The 16,367-nt window shown below is 57.9% G+C and overlaps 6 protein-coding genes across 6 annotated transcripts; 3 read left to right on the top strand and 3 right to left on the bottom strand.

Annotated features, from left to right (window-relative positions):
• Positions 1 to 91: 91 nt before the first annotated feature.
• Positions 92 to 941, bottom strand: INS49_002047 (uncharacterized protein; the record flags this gene model as incomplete). Its single annotated transcript, XM_043162865.1, has 3 exons — positions 92 to 606; positions 709 to 779; positions 889 to 941. The coding sequence occupies 3 exons, from the start codon at positions 939 to 941 to the stop codon at positions 92 to 94; spliced, it is 639 nt and encodes a 212-aa protein (XP_043031371.1).
• Positions 942 to 1,535: 594 nt separating this feature from the next.
• INS49_002046 (uncharacterized protein) lies at positions 1,536 to 3,311 on the top strand (the record flags this gene model as incomplete). The annotated part of the gene is made up of 1 exon (XM_043162864.1): positions 1,536 to 3,311. The coding sequence occupies one exon, from the start codon at positions 1,536 to 1,538 to the stop codon at positions 3,309 to 3,311; it is 1,776 nt and encodes a 591-aa protein (XP_043031370.1).
• A 781-nt stretch (positions 3,312 to 4,092) lies between these two features.
• INS49_002045 (uncharacterized protein) lies at positions 4,093 to 6,221 on the bottom strand (the record flags this gene model as incomplete). The annotated part of the gene is made up of 8 exons (XM_043162863.1): positions 4,093 to 4,254; positions 4,435 to 4,467; positions 4,653 to 4,810; positions 4,931 to 5,345; positions 5,486 to 5,593; positions 5,685 to 5,866; positions 5,927 to 5,981; positions 6,102 to 6,221. 8 exons carry the CDS (start codon positions 6,219 to 6,221, stop codon positions 4,093 to 4,095), a joined length of 1,233 nt encoding a protein of 410 aa, XP_043031369.1.
• A 1,041-nt stretch (positions 6,222 to 7,262) lies between these two features.
• INS49_002044 (uncharacterized protein) lies at positions 7,263 to 8,317 on the top strand (the record flags this gene model as incomplete). Its single annotated transcript, XM_043162862.1, has 3 exons — positions 7,263 to 7,523; positions 7,692 to 7,949; positions 8,060 to 8,317. 3 exons carry the CDS (start codon positions 7,263 to 7,265, stop codon positions 8,315 to 8,317), a joined length of 777 nt encoding a protein of 258 aa, XP_043031368.1.
• A 936-nt stretch (positions 8,318 to 9,253) lies between these two features.
• INS49_002043 (uncharacterized protein) lies at positions 9,254 to 10,826 on the top strand (the record flags this gene model as incomplete). The annotated part of the gene is made up of 2 exons (XM_043162861.1): positions 9,254 to 10,508; positions 10,804 to 10,826. 2 exons carry the CDS (start codon positions 9,254 to 9,256, stop codon positions 10,824 to 10,826), a joined length of 1,278 nt encoding a protein of 425 aa, XP_043031367.1.
• A 2,825-nt stretch (positions 10,827 to 13,651) lies between these two features.
• INS49_002042 (uncharacterized protein) lies at positions 13,652 to 14,667 on the bottom strand (the record flags this gene model as incomplete). The annotated part of the gene is made up of 3 exons (XM_043162860.1): positions 13,652 to 13,745; positions 13,835 to 14,224; positions 14,306 to 14,667. The coding sequence occupies 3 exons, from the start codon at positions 14,665 to 14,667 to the stop codon at positions 13,652 to 13,654; spliced, it is 846 nt and encodes a 281-aa protein (XP_043031366.1).
• Between the last annotated feature and the right edge of the window lie 1,700 nt (positions 14,668 to 16,367).

Here is a 16,367-nt window from a genome sequence, read left to right as displayed (position 1 = left end):
AAAACTTCATTGCTATATTACTTTATAGCCCCTACAGAGAGTTGAAAAGACTGCTGTTTAATGTTGCAATAATACATGGGATAAGGTCTGACTACTTGCCTGGTTTGTCACCTGGCTTGTTTTCCGATGGTTCACCGTCCTTGGGCTCAGCCTTGGGCTCGGAATTTCTCGACCGGCTGAGCCACCCGAGCCCCCAGGTCGGCCTGTCGTTGTTGACCTCTTGATGTGGTGCAGGCGTGACCTCACCTAGTCTGTTGGCCTCAGCGGCGCGGAAGTTGTCACGCGCGGCTTCCACCCCGGCCGCCTTCTTCTTTTCCCGCCTTTTGTTCATCATAGCCTTCAACTCCTTCTCTTCATCATCACGAGCCTCGAGCTCTCGAATCCACTTCTGGCGCTTTTCATCGGCCTTTTCTTGCTCTTGCATCTTCCAGTGCTCGCGTTCCTTGTGTCGCTCGGCGCCAAAATACAGACCGCCGGCGACCATGGCGGCGACGGTGAAGCCCTGGGCTATGACACGTGCCCGGAACATGCGCTGGACTTGATTGTGGTCGCCCTTGCGCATGGCACGGTAGGCGTTGGTGAAGGCAGCGACGGTGAGAAGGCATCCTAGAGATGGAAGTTTCAGGCCCTGTCAGGTCGCCGGCCAAAAGAGTCAAGGTGGAACGAAGGCAGAGGGGATGGATGGTAGGCGGGTAGGTGCGAGCATACCGAGAGGCACGAGAGGCTCGCGCTTCATGCGGCCCAAGACCTTCTGAAGACCGCTTTCATTGTAGAATTCCCTGGTAGAAACCGGGCCTGTCAGCCAAAGGCGGCGAGGAGTCGCAAGTGAAACACAATGGTCACACAACAGTGTGGCAGAGCAGAGATATGGGTACTGGGGGAGCTCACTCGTTTTCGTCGAAGGACGAAGGCAGCGGCCGGCCGGATACAGGACTCGTCATGATGCAATGCGGTGCCGCGGGATGCGCCGGGAGCTGGTGGCGGTTGGGTATGGCCAGAGGCGACTTGGATTGACGGAATTGTTTCAGCATGTGCTGTGAGAGCGGTTGTGGTGGTGGACGAGCAAGAGGTGGGGGAGGGGAGCTGAGGATGCAGTGGTGAAGGTAATGAATGATGCCATGGATTTTTGGGAGAGCATGGCCTAACCTGAACAATGTACCTTGGTACCCGGACTACCTAGGTAGGTAACGTAGAGGGCTGCAGTCTGGAGACGCGTCGACGTACGAGATTTAACAGGGCAGCCCGGGGTGCATGGTGTGAGCTTAGCACTGTGCCCCCACACTGACTTTTCAACCACTAACTACCTGCACCACCTGGGCAGGCGCAAAGCTCCGAAGCAGGGAGCAGTCAGGACTCATTCAGTAAGTACTCATCCACGGGTTGACTCACTCGGACGCCGCCTTATTACCCACCCGTGTCCGGTCAGTACGATTAATTGCACCTCTCACTCACTCACTCACTCACTCACTCGCTTGCTCGCCCAATCGCTCGTACACCGCACACCCTGTTGGAAATCGAACAAGACCACCTCAAGCATGCCGGCGGTCGAGCAAGCAAGCGCCAACGGCGTCAACGGCCACGCCGAGAGCAGCAACGGCAACGGCAATGGCCACACGGCGAGGACGCCGAGCATGACGGGTCTGTCCTTGACCGAGTACAGCGCCAACCCCGCGTCGCCGGGCGCTTCATCATTGCCGCCAGAAGACAGGAACGCTCGTATCAGGAAGATCTTGCCGCCCGAGTTCATCCTTCCCAACGGCCACCCGGACTACCTGCGGCTCATCCTGACCTCCAAAGTCTACGAGGCCTGCCACGAGACTTCGCTCTCCCCGGCCGTCAACCTCAGCAACCGCCTCGAGTGCAATGTCCTGCTCAAGCGCGAGGACGAGCACCCTGTCTTCAGCTTCAAGCTGCGGGGCGCCTACAACAAGATGGCTCACCTCGAACCCGGCCAGAGCTGGAGGGGTGTCATCTGCTGCAGCGCCGGGAACCATGCTCAGGGCGTCGCCTACTCGGCCCGCAAGCTCAAGATCCCCGCCACCATCATCATGCCCGAGGGGACACCGAGCATCAAGCACCTCAATGTATCCCGCATGGGTGGCCATGTCGTCCTGCACGGCTCCGACTTCGACGCCGCAAAGGAGGAGTGTGCTCGGAGGGAACAACAAGACGGCCTCATCAACATCCCCCCCTTCGACGACCCCTATGTCATCGCTGGCCAGGGCACCATCGGCATGGAGCTGCTTCGCCAGACAAACCTTCAGAAGCTCGAGGCCATCTTCTGCTGCGTCGGCGGTGGCGGCCTCCTGGCCGGCGTCGGTGTCTACGTAAAGCGTATCGCCCCTCACGTCAAGGTTATTGGCGTTGAGACGCACGATGCGGACGCCTTGACAAAGTCCCTTGCCAAGGGGGAGCGCCTTGTTCTCGACCAGGTCGGCCTGTTCGCGGACGGCGCCGCTGTCAAGCAGGTTGGGGAGGAGACTTTCCGCATCTGCCAGGAGGTCGTTGATGAGGTAGTATTGGTCTCCACCGACGAGACATGCGCCGCCATCAAGGACGTCTTCGAGGACACGCGATCCATTGTCGAGCCCGCGGGTGCTCTGGCTGTGGCCGGCTTGAAGAAGTGGGTCGCCTCGCACCCCTCCAGCGACCCGGCCCGGTCGCTCGTCGCCGTCACCAGTGGTGCAAATATGAATTTTGATCGCCTCCGCTTCGTGGCCGAGCGAGCTGATGTCGGCGCAGGCAAGGAGGTGTTACTGGCCTGCCACATCCCCGAGAAGCCAAGGTCTTTCGCCAAGCTTATCAGTGCCATCCTTCCCCATGCCGTCACCGAGTTCAGCTATCGCTACGCTGCGTCTTCGGGAGCCAACGTGTTGCTCGGCCTGAGTCTGACGGCACCGGCATCTCAGCGAACGCAGGAGCTGCAGGGCCTCTTGCACCGCATCGACTCTATCAGCAGCGAGGAGAATGGCCAATTCTCCGTCACGGATCTCTCAGGGGACGAGCTTGCCAAGAGCCATATTCGATACTTGGTGGGTGGCATCTCCAATGTGCCGGACGAGCGTCTGTACATGTTCAACTTTCCAGAAAGACCAGGGGCCCTCGACAAGTTCCTCAACACCCTGCGACCTAAACATAACATCAGCCTGTTCCAGTACCGCAACTCCGGGGGTGACATTGCCAAGATCTTGGCTGGCATTCTCTGCCCTGACGAGGAGGTAGGAGAACTCGAAAAGTTCCTCAAAGAGATAGGCTATCCATGGGTCGACTGCACCGACTCACAGGTATTCAAAACATTCCTCCGCGGCTGATCCAAGTGCTTGCCATCTCCATCTTTCGGCGGTGCTGAAGCAAGTCGACTTGTTGCTTCTGAGTCATTTTCGCAATCATGGCCGGGACGGCATTGCAGGGCTCGTCGTAGGCTGAGGCGAGACGGGACCCGGTGCCCTGGAAGCACCTCGATAACAGCGCGGTATTCCACCTTTCACACCGAAACCACGTGTCGGTGACCAACAATGGTTGCGGGCGGGCCATCGGAGTGGGTATTGTTGGCGGGCGAACAACCAAGGCGAGTGCCAACCACCTGGACAACGGCCACTTTCCATACCAGCTAGCTGGTTGTCCTGACCTCTATCTCCTCTGTCGGTAGATACTAATCAGAGCATTAGCTACCATAGCAGGTCTGCTTAGTTCAGGGGACATGGCATCTGCGTGTTCCTCAGAGAGTTAGTACATGAGAATCAGAGCATGATCGCCCTTTCTCAACAGACTCGTAATGCCCCGTTAATCTGATGAAACCATCTACTCAGAGGCGCAGGGCAGCCAGACAGACAGTTTTGGGTGCAGAGATATCTCTGGGATATTTTCTTGGTCAATAGATAGCCAGTCAGACTGAAAGCTCGCTCAAGCAGAAGTATTCTCTCTCTATGCAGAGTGTTGTGTAGATGAAGTGCGCCTTACGTCCAAGGTATTCACGTGTTTTCGGAAAATACGAAATCTGGCTGGAAAGCACTCATTTCAATATACTTCCCAGGGGTTCTCGTGGAACTACGGTACGCCCCATACTAGCTAGTCAACTAGCTGTTCCCCTTGTCAAAGTCCCCCGAGGCGCCCGGTCAAGGATCGCTCGTTCACTGCCGCCTGGCCATTTTGCCCGGACGGGACAGGAAACGGCCCATTTTCTGCCAATGGGAAGTTTGGTGTTCCGTCGTCGTTCCAGGAAAACTTTTGCGTCCTGACGGTGCGGTAGATGTCCTACAGAATCAGGCGTCAGCTGCTGACCAGCCTTGGGTGGTTTTTCCCCAGACTAGCATATTCGGCACGGGACAACTCCTGCCACGCCACGCCCCCAGAGCCACGACCTCGACATTGATCTCGGCATCTACAGTCATGGTGCGTGCCAATTGGAGGGGTAAAAGAGACGAAATAGCTTACAGCTGGTGGCTCAGGTGTAGTCATCGCATGGTACTGTTACTTAAATCAGTCACAATTATCTTCAGCCCGCAGGCAACATTAATGGCATGTCACTGTCTCATCCAGTCTGTGGTATTGCAGGGCTGAAGAAAGCCCCTGAGAGGATCCTGGTCCAGCGACCGTGATGGCCTCCCATGGACAGTTTGAGAGGGAGGGCAGATAGACTCTAAGCAACATACCACGATATAATTCTGCGAACCATCAGGACTCGTCGTGAAGCTCGCGTGGCCCGTCCCAAACACAGAAGCTTGTGTGTTCTGGAAGAAGACACAGCCGTCTCGGTGCTTTCTCCAGGACTGATATTGCATAGGATCATTGCCTACAAGCTCGAGCAAACCTGGTAGGGTGCGACGGGTCAGTCACGCCTGGCAAGCCAGTCACCTGACACGACACAAGGGGCCGTGCTGGAATGGGCGTAGTGAACAGCACGATTGCGGGCATGCCGGGACCCGCTCACCTAGGCAGTAGAAAGGTGTATTCACTCGGGCTGCGGAGTAAACGACGAAGTTCTGCCCCGTGGTGGGATTGATAAGCTGCTGTGGCCCTTCGTTTGTGGCAAGCCGGGTGTCTGGTCTACCGTAGGGGACACGTTCCCAGGGCTCATTCGGAACGGATATCATGCGCCTGTCGGTCAGATTTGTGTCGACGGTCCATGGGTCACTCATGTGTGTGATGCAAAGATTGGCCGGCCATGCCGAGGTCTGCTCCTGCCAGCAGGAATAGATGTGGTAGATCTGCTGGTTGTGGATGAAATAAGTCCCGTCAATAGCAAACTGGTCGTACGTATTGAGCTCGCTCTTGAGCGTGAAATCAGCCGACCATGGATCCGGGCCATCGCCCTCGAGGACGAACATGCGGTGGTTGATGGCGGGCTGTTGCTGTCAGTAAACGAGCCCTTTCACGCCTTTGTGAACAGGGACAGAGCACAGGAAGTAGTCGAGGGGCCTGAAGTCCCAGGCGAGTCGCCTGAATCGCCCGGGTAATGCAGACGCCTCTGGGAAACAGGACTTACACAGTTGATGGGGCAAGCGGCATCTTGCAGCGGCGGGGGGTTGTCGAAGTCCGGGGTGGCTGAGAAGATGATGTACCACTTTCCGGAGATGTTGTGGATCTCAGGAGCCTGTACTCTGTCAATGGCCCGTACTAGCTAGGACTCAAGTTCCCCTGCGACGTCTGGGCAAGTTTGGTTGACAATCAGAGAAGCGACCGACCCAAAGATCTGTGGACCACGGTTGACCGGCGTCCTGGCCCCGGGGGTCCGGGCTGAAGACAAGCCGGGTCTCCTGGTTGTCCCAATTGTCTGTCAGGGCTCTGGAGCGCCGGAGGGTGATGTTGTCATTTGTGCTATATGTGAACAAGTACCATTCATCACCGTCGGCCGAGTACCTCGTCACTTGGGCATCCCGAGTCAGTTAGTCATCTCAGTACCAGGTGGGGGAAGGGGACAGCCTACTGTACGGGTCCCCCACATTCGCGGTAAATATGGGATTACTGTATGTTGTGTTTGTCTACATCAAGGCGTAATGCGTCAGTAAAGTACTACGGGATCGCTCACGATGCTATGACCGCCGGGACGGGCAGCAGTAGGGGGAGGGAGAAGTCAAAAGGATGGAAACTTCTCCAAGTACAGTAGTATTAGTGCCCACTGAGGCCGGGTCCCAGCTCTGAGGACCAGCCTTGTTGGGATCAAAGGACTGGCCCTGGACAAGGTTCAAGACCGCGACGGCCAGTAGCAGGGGAAAATGCATCACGGGCTTGTTGCCAGTGTCTGTCTGCTCGCTGAGACGGCGCGATGTAAGACGAGGGGAGAGGGGCTGGGAAGAGTTACCTTGCCGGTCCCCGCAGGCGGAGGGTTGGCAGACAGGGTCTTTAAATATGTGCACCTGGCAGAGCGACCAAGACATTCGAGAGAGAGGCCAATGCTGCCGCGCGAACCACCGGATCACCTCCGTCAACGCGCAGTTGGGCGGACAAGGGTGGGAGGAGGAGACGGTGCGGTGAGCCTGGGAGCCTGGTACTACCTAGACTAATTGTTCACAAGTCGGGGCAACCCAAAGCCACTCGGATCACCCGTTGTGCGTCACATTGTGGTCTGCCCATGACGTTGCAGCCCATGGAGGGAGGAGAAGAAAGGAGCACCAAGCCCAAGCCCAAGCCCATGCCCAAGCCCAGCCAAGCCAGCAGACTGCGTGTAGACTCACTCCCGTAGGTATCTGTCCCCTTTGGCACTGCGGTCCTGTGCGGTGCATGGTAGACTGACCCGCCTGTGGTTGGCAGTCCCGGGACGGCGGGCAGTTCATCCCCACATTCTCGTCCGATGCCGCCGATGCGGGGAACCCCTGCCACAAGCTCCCGGCCGCCTTTGCAGATCCGCGCGCCTCCGGGCTTCGATTTGCCCGCACCTAGCACCACCAGGCACCGACAGGTAGCCCGTGGGTAGGTACCTCGGTGCATAGCGCAGGTCCCTGCTTGGCACTGCGGGGCCATCGGGCTGCCAGCTGGCGCAGACCGCCCGACGGCTGGACGGTCCGTGCACCTAGGGCCCACGCAAAAGTTCGTTGCAATTTTTTCTCATGCCAGCCTCTGGTGACACGCGCAAAGCAATACATACCCTGGCAACTTGCACGAGAGTGGCCGAACCACACACAGCCCGTCCTGACTTGCGTGCTCAATATCACCCACCTCACCCTCACCCTCACCCTCACACACCCCCGGTTCGACCTCGACGCCGAAACGAAGCTTCCGACAGCCATATCCTTCCCTAATCCAGAAGACACCTACTTCAAGCCATGGCTGACCGAGGCGGTGCCCGTGGTGGTGGTTTTGGCGACCGTGGTCGCGGCGATCGTGGACGTGGACGTGGACGCGGCCGTGGACGTCGCGGCGGCAAGAGCGAGGAGAAGGAGTGGCAGCCCGTCACCAAGCTGGGCCGTCTCGTAAAGGCTGGCAAGATCAAGAGCATGGAGGAGATCTACCTGCACTCTCTGCCCATCAAGGAGTACCAGATCGTCGACTTCTTCCTGCCCAAGCTCAAGGACGAGGTCATGAAGGTACGCTCCGTCAACCTCCCCTTCCTGCCTGCCTGATGCGTTACGGAAGTGGGCCCCAGGGCGCCCATCTGCTGCGGAGAGCTCATGGCCCGGGTGTTGTGACCTCGTCGGCGGCTCGCAAACGGACAGACGGATGGCTAACTAACTCTCTTTTGCCCACGCCTACAGATCAAGCCCGTCCAGAAGCAGACCCGAGCCGGTCAGCGTACCCGATTCAAGGCCATCGTCATCATTGGTGACTCCGAGGGCCACGTCGGCCTCGGCATCAAGACTTCCAAGGAGGTCGCCACCGCCATCCGTGCCGCCATCATCATCGCCAAGCTGAGCGTCATCCCCGTGCGACGAGGATACTGGGGCGCCAACCTTGGTCAACCCCACTCCATCCCCGTCAAGGAGTCTGGAAAGTGCGGCTCCGTCACTGTCCGTGTAAGTAACTCCATGCCTAGGCACACCAGCACTCGGCTGGTGACCTTCTCGTGGCGCCACGTCTAGCCCCCTCCCCACCTGGTTGTGCATCCGCTAACACTCACCTGAAGCTCATCCCTGCGCCCCGCGGTACCTCTCTCGTCGCCTCCCCAGCTGTCAAGCGTCTCCTCCAGCTCGCCGGTATTGAGGACGCCTACACATCGTCCGCTGGCTCGACCAAGACGCTCGAGAACACCCTGAAGGCCACCTTCGCCGCCATCTCCAACACCTACGGATTCCTGACGCCCAACCTGTGGAAGGAGACGAAGCTCATCAGGAGCCCTCTGGAGGAGTTTGCGGATACCCTGCGGTCGGACAAGAGATACTAGGTGCGATGAATAGTCCATGAATTGGCGTCTGGTGATTGCGTGTGGACTCGGGCTTGTTGCGATAACCAGTCGAGACTAGCAAAAGGAAGATTTTGGCTCGGCGAGAATCATGAATAACTTTTCACTGCAATCCGCCCCTTGTGCCACTGTGCCTCTGTACCGGTGGCTGAAGGCGACACTCTGCCCGCTGGCAGAGTTACCGATAGAGAAACACGGTCATAATTGAATGAGGTCAAGAAAGATGTGAGAGCCCGGTGATGCTTCCTTTGAGACTTTTATTGTTCCTATCTGTAAACGACATCCACCCTCCCCACCGTCTACCAAATCAGATCGTGCCTACACGCCCTGAACACCAATGAGCTTGTGGTGGATTCACACGTTTCGAGGTCACAGGACGCAACAATTGCTGGGCATATATGATGTGCTGACCTACCTGCTATCCACCTGGTTACCTAGTAGCAGGAAGTAGGGAGGCAGGTAGGTGGCTTGACTCCCCTGCGATGTCGCAGGCGGCTACCTAGATAGGGGTTTTTGCCCCCGTCCTTGTCACTGCCCAGAGAGCAGTCGTTCGGGGTAAGTAGTTCCTGCTTCATCGCCAACTTGTGACCAACCACGGAAGTTACGATGGCATCTCGGGAAGGTAGTGGCAGAAGCAGGAGCAGGCGCAGAAGCAGGCGTAGAAGCAGGCGCATGCGCAGGCTCAAGCGTCGAGAAGATCTGTCCCCATTCTTCTCTAACTGCTTCCTCCCTGCGCTTCTCTACCTCGCCGTCCCTCACCTTGCTCTTTGCTGTCGTCAGCCACCGGGAAGCGCAGCAGCATCAACAACCCTCTTTTTGGACTTCGATTTTGGAACCACCAGTTTTGACAGTCTGTTTCCACCTTGTCGTCGCTGCCCAGCATTCCTCCGTCTCAGTCCTCACCAAGCCGTCCGCTTCATGCCCCTGGCCGGATCGAGCAACGTCTTCCCCAAGATGCCGCCGTCTGCTCTCTTCTCACGGCCCCTGGCCCTAGCAGGTTTTGTTTATGCGGCCCTTCTCTGCATCATCTCCCTCGGTTCAAGCCTCAGGGCCCTCTCATCTTCAACTCTGGCCGGGCAGCCTGGACGAGTTGAACCCATCATCAAGCGCACTTGGGAGTCTGAACAAGGCCCTTTCTCCAGTGGGCCGCCACAAGACAGCGTCGTCGAAGAAGAAAGCGAGCCTGCCGAGGTTGAGACGTCGACCAGCGATGGCCCCGAGAGGCTCGGTATTCCTGGGCTGGGCAACCCCCTGCCTCCCCTCAACTCCATCGTTACGTCTGTGCTCGGTGGAAGCCCTGTCACAGTGCCCGTTCCAGGTCTTCCCACACCACCTGTTGCGTCTGGTGACCTCTTCAGCTCGGTCATTTCCATCCTCGCTGGTGCGCCAACTGCTTTTCCCACCAGCCCCGGCGGGAAAGGCGAAGCCTTGGGAGGACTGCTGAGCGCCTTGTCGCAGGTCACTCCCGTGTCGGTGGCTCCAACAGGCTCCGCAGGGCTTCTGCCTGCACTTGATGTACTGGGTGGTGTCGCAGCAGCTCTTGACAATGTCCTCGGCTCATCAGAAGACAACGACAGCCTTGGTGGTGGACTCCTGGGCCAACTGTCTGCCAATATTATCGCCCCTGTTGCATCGATTGCTGCCGACCCAGCCTCCATCTTGGCCCATCCCAGTGCGGCCCTCGATGATCTCCAGAGTCGGGTTTCCTCAGTCCTGGATAGCCTGCCTTCAGAAATGGCTGCCGGCATACAACTTACGAGCAATGTTGGGGGACAGATCGCGCATGCTCTCGATGCAACGACAGAGGTTTTGGACAGTGTCCCAGATGTCGCAGCTGGTGTTGCCGATCAGGTTGGCTCTCTGCTCAATGCTGCTCCCAATCTAGCCACCGGCCTTCCTGCTGCCGCCCTCTCTGCGGTCAACCAGGTGGAGTCCGTCCTCGCCACTGACCCGGACGTCGTTGGAGGTCTCACAGGAATCCTTGGTGGCTTGAAAAAGGAGCTGTCCTCGGCCATAGTCAACGCTGTGCCCGAAGTAACATCCTTAGCTGCAGCAGTGGGGGCCGACGTCGTTGACGTTCTCCCGCCGGTGCTTCAAGGCCCTGTACAAGGAGTGTTGTCGAGTCTCCAGGACGACGCTAGCGAGCTCCTGTGTCAAGTGTCCGACGTCGTCAGTGGAACAGCCATCATCTTCAATGTCCCATGCAGTTCGGTCAGCTCGGTAATCTCCGATCCTGGGGATCCTGGAGCAAAGACATCGGCAACAGCATCTGCAGCGGCCTCGGCTTCCATCACAGTAGGCGAGACCCTGCCTCTTGTTTCCACACCCGCTTCTTCTCTTTCGAGACAGCCTCTTGCTTCCGTTTTGTCGTCTTTGGGATCGTCGTTAACGACTGCCGAGACAACCGGCGCCTCTGTCGTTGACCCTGCTGCGAGTTCTGCGCTGTCCGGTCTCTCGTCGCTGTTCAGCCAAATATCAGAGCTTTCCCTAACCGCCACAGACACGCCTCCGACTCCAGTTGCGACACCGACAGGTGAGTTATTTGCCATACTTTTGGCCGGCTTAGCCACTGACTGTTCCAGTATCGCCATCGCCGAGTGCCTTGTCCGGCCAAGTCGCCGAGACTACCATTTACCACGTCCAGACCATCACAGCCTTGATCACGTCAACGGTAGTACAAACCAGTACTGTAACTCAATGTCCCCTCGCCCTCTCTTCCGGACTCCTAGGAGGACCCCTGTCGGCGCCCTCGGCGCCCATCACGGGCGCTGGCTCTTTGCCTGGGGCCGATGCCAAGGGCCCCTGCCCAGGTCATGGGTACACATGTGACGACTGTCTTGACGGATGGTTCTGTCCTCCAGTACAGACTCCTGCGTGGCCGGCCCCCTGTGGCTACGGTTGGCCTTGCTACCATTGCGAAGGCGGATGGTTCTGCGTACCGCATCCTGAAGACAACCCGAGTGCGACATTACTCGCAAGCGTGTCGACCTCATCTATTGTGACTCCCGCATCCCTCTCGGCGACTAACGGGTACCTATATGCCGGTTGCTACGCCGACGACTCCACTAGAGTGTTGAGCAAGGCTGAGGTCTTGGAGTTACGCGGAGGAATGACAAACGAAGAGTGCATCGGATTCTGTCAAAAACAAGGGCTCACCCTAGCTGGAACCGAAGACGGCGCCCAATGCTTTTGCGGCAATGTGCTGCTTGGCTCTGCGCTACTCTCTCCTGACCACTGCAATGTCACTTGCACGGGCGACCTCACCAATTCCACTGTGTGCGGTGGCTCCTGGGCCCTGAGCGTTTGGAGCTCAAGGGGAACCGCTCAACAGCAACCGAACCCGACCTCGCTCCATGATGTCGTCGGACGCTACGGCCCTGGCGGAAAAAAAGGCTTGCCAGCTTCTATCAATAGAGCTGTCCATGCCAGCTTGATGTCCATTCCCACAACCCTTGGCGTGGCAAGCCTTGGAGATATGCAGTCATTAACGGGTCGTTCTCGTGGACTTGCGACTTCTCAGCCGGCCAATGCGAGCAGTGTCATGCAAAGAATTTCGTCCATCCTCAACACGGGATCATCAAGCGCAGCCAGCGATCTGATCTTTGCCACGGCGACCAGAAAAGATCTCCACCCCAAATCTTCAGACTTTTCCCTCGGACTAGGTCACAAAGTATCAGGCAGTTTCACAGCGGCCAACCCACAGAATGTGGCCCTGGATGAGCCGGGCGCAGCGCGTGAGGGAAACGAATCGGTTACTTCTACGCCTGTCTTGTCGTTAAGTTTGAAGAACAAGCGCTGGGGTCCGCGAGGCAGGGCTCGTCGGTCGTAAGAGACTTAGGGAACTGGGTCAATACCTTGAATTAGCCGTAGCATTGGTGGCGCGTATCGACTGCAGAGCTTGAAGACAACAAACACTACTACCCGAGGACTAGGCGAGGCACGGAAGATTTACTCATGCGCAAGCAAGACCTTTGACGCTTTTCTTGGAAGATCCATTCATATATCCAGGGTTAGACATCGCTTTAGAGGGGAGGGACGCTTATTGTTGCTATCATCACTTGTTACTTATAACGGGGCCTGGCGCTCCTGACGGCCGAGAGATGCAGACTACGCCTTTCTCGTCAATAATGGGAACCATGAAACAATTGAAGTCATTTACTGGTGATGCCCTCCGGTGAAACGATGGCGGCGAGGGGTGTCGCCCCGCTGCGACTGCTCCTCCTCCACTGTCGACGGGCGAGTTTCCCATGGGCCGGGAAGCCACTGCCAGCCCGAGCCCGGCGGCACATGCTTGTTGTTTGATCTCTTGCCACCGCGCCATACCCAAGGAGATGTATGCTGGAGGACCTAGCAAGGCTGATGGCTACTAACTAGACCACCAGGATTCGCCCCGTGGATGAGAGCCACTGTGTGACACAGGAGAGAGCGCCCGAGCGAGGCTGACGGTGGGGGGCTTGCACGGGCAGCGACTATCGACCAAGCGAGACTGGCAAGTAACTTGTCGCACAAAGGCAGCTCGCCAAAGACGGCGTTCTACATAGCACAGAGTCTACTGCCGTCCCCAGGGCATGCCGGTGGACAAATCTGGCTTGTGAGACTCTGGGGAGGACCAGAAGCAACCCTATAGTTTCCTCAAACCGTGCGGCCGGCAGTGATTGGATTGAAATGCGGCGCAGAGGCTTCCCATGGTTGCCGTGTATCGCAGCTCATGGGCGCTAGGGAGTGATGGGAAGTCGTGGGATCAGGTCACCACCGGGCAACGAATGGCCGTCACCTTGGTGAGGCCGGCCGTCTGAACTGCAAACCTGCTCTGGCCCGCTATTCAATCCGCAGCGATTATACGAATTTATAGATCTCGATGCTCTTTCAAAGCAGCTCATGCCAAATGCCTGAAAAGGGCTGTTCATTTGAGGGAAGGTGTAGGGTTATGGACAAGTACTTGCTCCTCGTTGGGTATGGCAGCACCCCCCTCCCCCCCAAAAGGCCTTGAGACGTGAGACCAGCATCACCATGTTCTTCACCAAAGCGCGTCAAGAAAGTGTCCTTGTTGATATAGTTACATGGCGGTCTGTCCCGCCGCGCGTCCCCAAAGCGAGCCCTCCCAAAACAACCACATGAGGACTCTGGGGTCACCTGAATCTGCCCGACATAAAGTAGAAGTAACCTCGACGCAATCCCACCGACGGCCGGCATGGATTCATTATTAATAAGGAAGTAGAACGTGTCATGAAGTGACGGGTATGTGCTCCGAAAACGACCAGGATCAAGGCGTTCGAAGACGGGAATACGCAATCGGTAGCACGGGCGCTGCGGCTCTCAGACGGTGTGCGAGGCCTGCTTCGCCAGGCGATTCTCGCGGCCCTTCTCGCTCCACGGAAAGTGGAAAACGGGGATGAGGAAGAATGAGTTGCTACGCGGATTCGCGCCATGTCAGCCACAGATTTTAATTTGTTCATACGAGGACGAGGTAGAAAAACCTCGCGGGAGCTGAGTGCGTACCTGGAGTCTGCAATACCGGCAAATGCGTTGTACCAGGCCAAAAACGCAGCCAGCATGCCGAAGACGCCGCCGGCCTTTTGCAGGCCCAAGGCGGTAGTGGCGGCGCCATTGTTCTTCGCGAACTCGGAGCAGAAGAGGAACAGGAAGGCGAGATCCAGGGTGAAGAAGAGACTAAAGAACATGATTGTGGAGCGCAAGGTGCAAAGCAGCAGGATGGTGGTGAAGATGAACCAGCCGGTCAGGAAGAAACCAAGGGCGCTGCTCTCGGTGTTGTCCTTGTAGGCTGCCGTCACCTCGAGGGAGGGCGTGAGGATGAGAGCGTACGAGATCCAGAAGCCACCGTAAGACGAGAGGGCGGTGGCACCAAATGTGTTCCCTATGGCCATTTCCCTACGGAGCAAGCACAAGGATTGTTAGTGGAAAGGTGGCTGCCGGGGGGGGGGGCAACCGCCAGGGCATATTGGGACTCACCACATGCCGGCCAGCAGCTGTACGAGCCCGCCATAGCCGAAGGCCAGGGTGACGACAATGTTAGGGGCGGTGACACCACGGGTCTCGAGATTGATGGCAGAGAGGACGAAGGTGGTCAGGGCGAAGGCGCTCAGGCCGAGAGGGGCCGGATTGGCGATCTTGCGGTTCTCGATGGCCTTGTACAGGCCGGGCTGGAACTCACCACCAAAGGCAGGGAGGCGAGCATCGTTTCCGCTGTGGGCGTGGGCGAGGGGGTTCCCGTAGTTGTTGTACCGCTGGGTAGGCTGGGCATTGTGGTTGGCGCCGTTGGCCTCTGCGCCGGTGGTATGGGGGATGTCCTTCTCGACGTTTGCGTCCGTCATTTTTCCCCACCAGTTTGCCTCGTTCGAGAGAAGTGATTCCGAGCTTTGGCTTCTAGTTGGAAGAAGACGCAGGGCAGAGCAGAGCAGAGCAGAGCAGAGCAGTGTGCGGCGACAGGGATTGAGTGCTGGGAGCTGACTGGGACTGGGACTGACTGCTGGGGCAGGAGAAGGAAAACAGTGGTGAGAAGCGGCGTGGGGAGACGGGGAGAGCAGGACCTGATATAGGTGAGGTGGAGTCTTAACCCCAGTCGACGATCGATTTTTGGTCCCGTTGATGGAGCGAGCGCAGTGGTCCGTCCGGGGAAATACTGTCCTGTCCTGCGCTCTGCCCCATGTGTGGCTATTAGCTGCTGCATAGAACTGGGGCTGGTCGGATGGGCGGACAGAGACTGCGCGACGGATGCTGGATGGAGGCTAGTGAGGAAGGCCAGATGAGGGCTAGCCCGAGGACAATAACAGTAGGGGCTATCGAGCATGGATGACGGGTGTGGAGAGGTGGTAGTGAAAGGGGCCAGATTGGGGAAGGGGAGGGGGTGTGAGAGGTCGGGGACGGGGGACGGGAAGGAGTGGGTGACAATGATGATGATGACGATGATGATTGATAGTTGATCGCTGTTGGTGCTGGTGCTGGTGCTGGTGTTGGTGCCAACGACGATACAAGACGTACTGCAATAGGCACTGTACCTAGGTACTTTACAGTATGTACGCACAGCTCACTGCCAGTGCTGGTGAGGTATGATGGTATTGTAAGTGGGCCCCTCGGTCTGGGGGAAGCGACGGTCTGACAGACAGAAGGAAGGAAGAAGGGTAATAAGGCAGGAGAAAGTTTGGGTGGAGAAGACCATGTACCTGTCATGTACCGCATGTACCATGGACCCTGCACACATGCACCTGGGCCTGCAGCTGCATCCTTCGTGGCAGGTTGAAGGGCCGCGGTGCTGACGGGCTGGGCTGGCTTGGGTGGCATCGCGTTTCAATTGACTTTGCTCAATCTGCCGCCTGGCGCTGCTCCCGACACATACCAAGACGGTATCTCTGCGCCAGCCGCCGTCAAGCTTCAAGCCTCAATGCTTCTTCCTGCCTGGGCGTCCGCGTCGGCATCCGCCTCCGCCAAGCCGCACATGTGCATCTGCTGATGTGCCTGTCGATGCGTGTGTTGATGTGCAGAGGGTGCCCCGTTTTCCCTCGCCGGCCTGATCAAGCTCGCCGACCCGAGCTGGAGACTGGCCGGCCAGGGTGAGTGCAGTCAGTCGCAAGTGGGCGGCGCTCGTGTTGGGGTAACGGCCGTTCGGCAGGTACAGGTACGCGGACAGGTACAGGTGCTGTACATGGCCGTCTTACCATCAGCCATCAGCCATCGACCCATCCCAAGCACGCCCAGGCTGTGCCAGGAGAGGAGGCGAGAGGGGGAGCCGGGGAATCTGGGGGTACGCCCATCAGGCCGCCCTAGCTCTCGCGTCCCGGACGAACGGTCTGACATGCCATTTGCTGCTGTCCTTTTCGCTCTAGTCCCTCTCGACAAGTCGTACCATACATAGTACCCTGCCACTCGCGTATGCGCGACAATGTCACCTGCACCATCCACCACCCCCATGCTTTCCGGCGCAATAAATCCACCGCCTGTTCCAGCACCATCCCAGCCAGCATACCACTGTTCCTCGTTTCCGAAGCCACGGTAGAGCGGAGCTGGGGGAGCGACA

This window comes from Diaporthe citri (assembly GCF_014595645.1).
Source record: "Diaporthe citri strain NFHF-8-4 chromosome Unknown scaffold_1, whole genome shotgun sequence".
NCBI lineage: Eukaryota > Fungi > Ascomycota > Sordariomycetes > Diaporthales > Diaporthaceae > Diaporthe > Diaporthe citri.
This window is presented reverse-complemented; position numbering and strand designations above follow the sequence as displayed.